Raw genomic sequence first — 667 nt, 5'->3', positions numbered from 1 at the left:
GTTTTCCCTACAACTCCTTCTGTAACTCTTAGCAACCTTCAGGAATAGGGAGAGAAAATGAGCATGCTACCAATCTCACCCACTTCTAATGCTATTCTATTGGATATAATATACGGTTCATTATTTAAAACAGTAGTTAAGAAACTCCAAAATCACTCAGACATTAGATCTGAATTAAGGACATTTTGAAGAACTAAGGTAGTGAGTTCAATTAATTGATTTGCCTTGAGAAAAAAAGGGGGATGAGAACAATTTATGAGAACATAAACGGTCAAGGTGATGACCAGGAAATGCTACAAAGAGATAAAAAGATCTAGCTCTAGGAAAAGAAGAAACACAACTAAAAACTAAAAGTTACTTACTCAAGCTTAAATAGACAATGGAAAGATTTAGAGATGATGAAACACTCATCTAGATAAGTCTGTGTAAACATAAACCACAAACCTGAAGTGTGTCAGCAAAAAGCACAATGAGGTTCTTCAAATCTAACACGAGGTTTGGATCAGAGCAGTAAGACTAAAGGAAATAAAAGACAATGAGGAAAAACACCTTTATTAAAAATAAAAGTAAATTTTGATTTACTCAACTGCTTAATGCTGCACCTGGTAAAGGCTCTCTGGAAAATCTTCCTGGTTTAAAGCAACACCAGATTCAGCCAGGAAAGAGT

At 34.8% G+C, this 667-nt stretch overlaps 1 protein-coding gene across 1 annotated transcript in view; it reads right to left on the bottom strand.

Annotated features, from left to right (window-relative positions):
• Positions 1-667, bottom strand: part of EXOC6B (exocyst complex component 6B) — a 688,324-nt gene that overhangs the window by 336,777 nt on the left and 350,880 nt on the right. The window contains exon 12 of the mRNA XM_007453376.1: positions 445-516. Within this exon, the coding sequence (XP_007453438.1) occupies positions 445-516 (72 nt within the window). The remainder of the gene's footprint in view (positions 1-444; positions 517-667) is intronic.

The sequence above is a fragment of the Lipotes vexillifer genome, unplaced genomic scaffold (assembly GCF_000442215.2).
Source record: "Lipotes vexillifer unplaced genomic scaffold, Lipotes_vexillifer_v1.1 scaffold253, whole genome shotgun sequence".
Lineage (NCBI taxonomy): Eukaryota > Metazoa > Chordata > Mammalia > Artiodactyla > Lipotidae > Lipotes > Lipotes vexillifer.
This window is presented reverse-complemented; position numbering and strand designations above follow the sequence as displayed.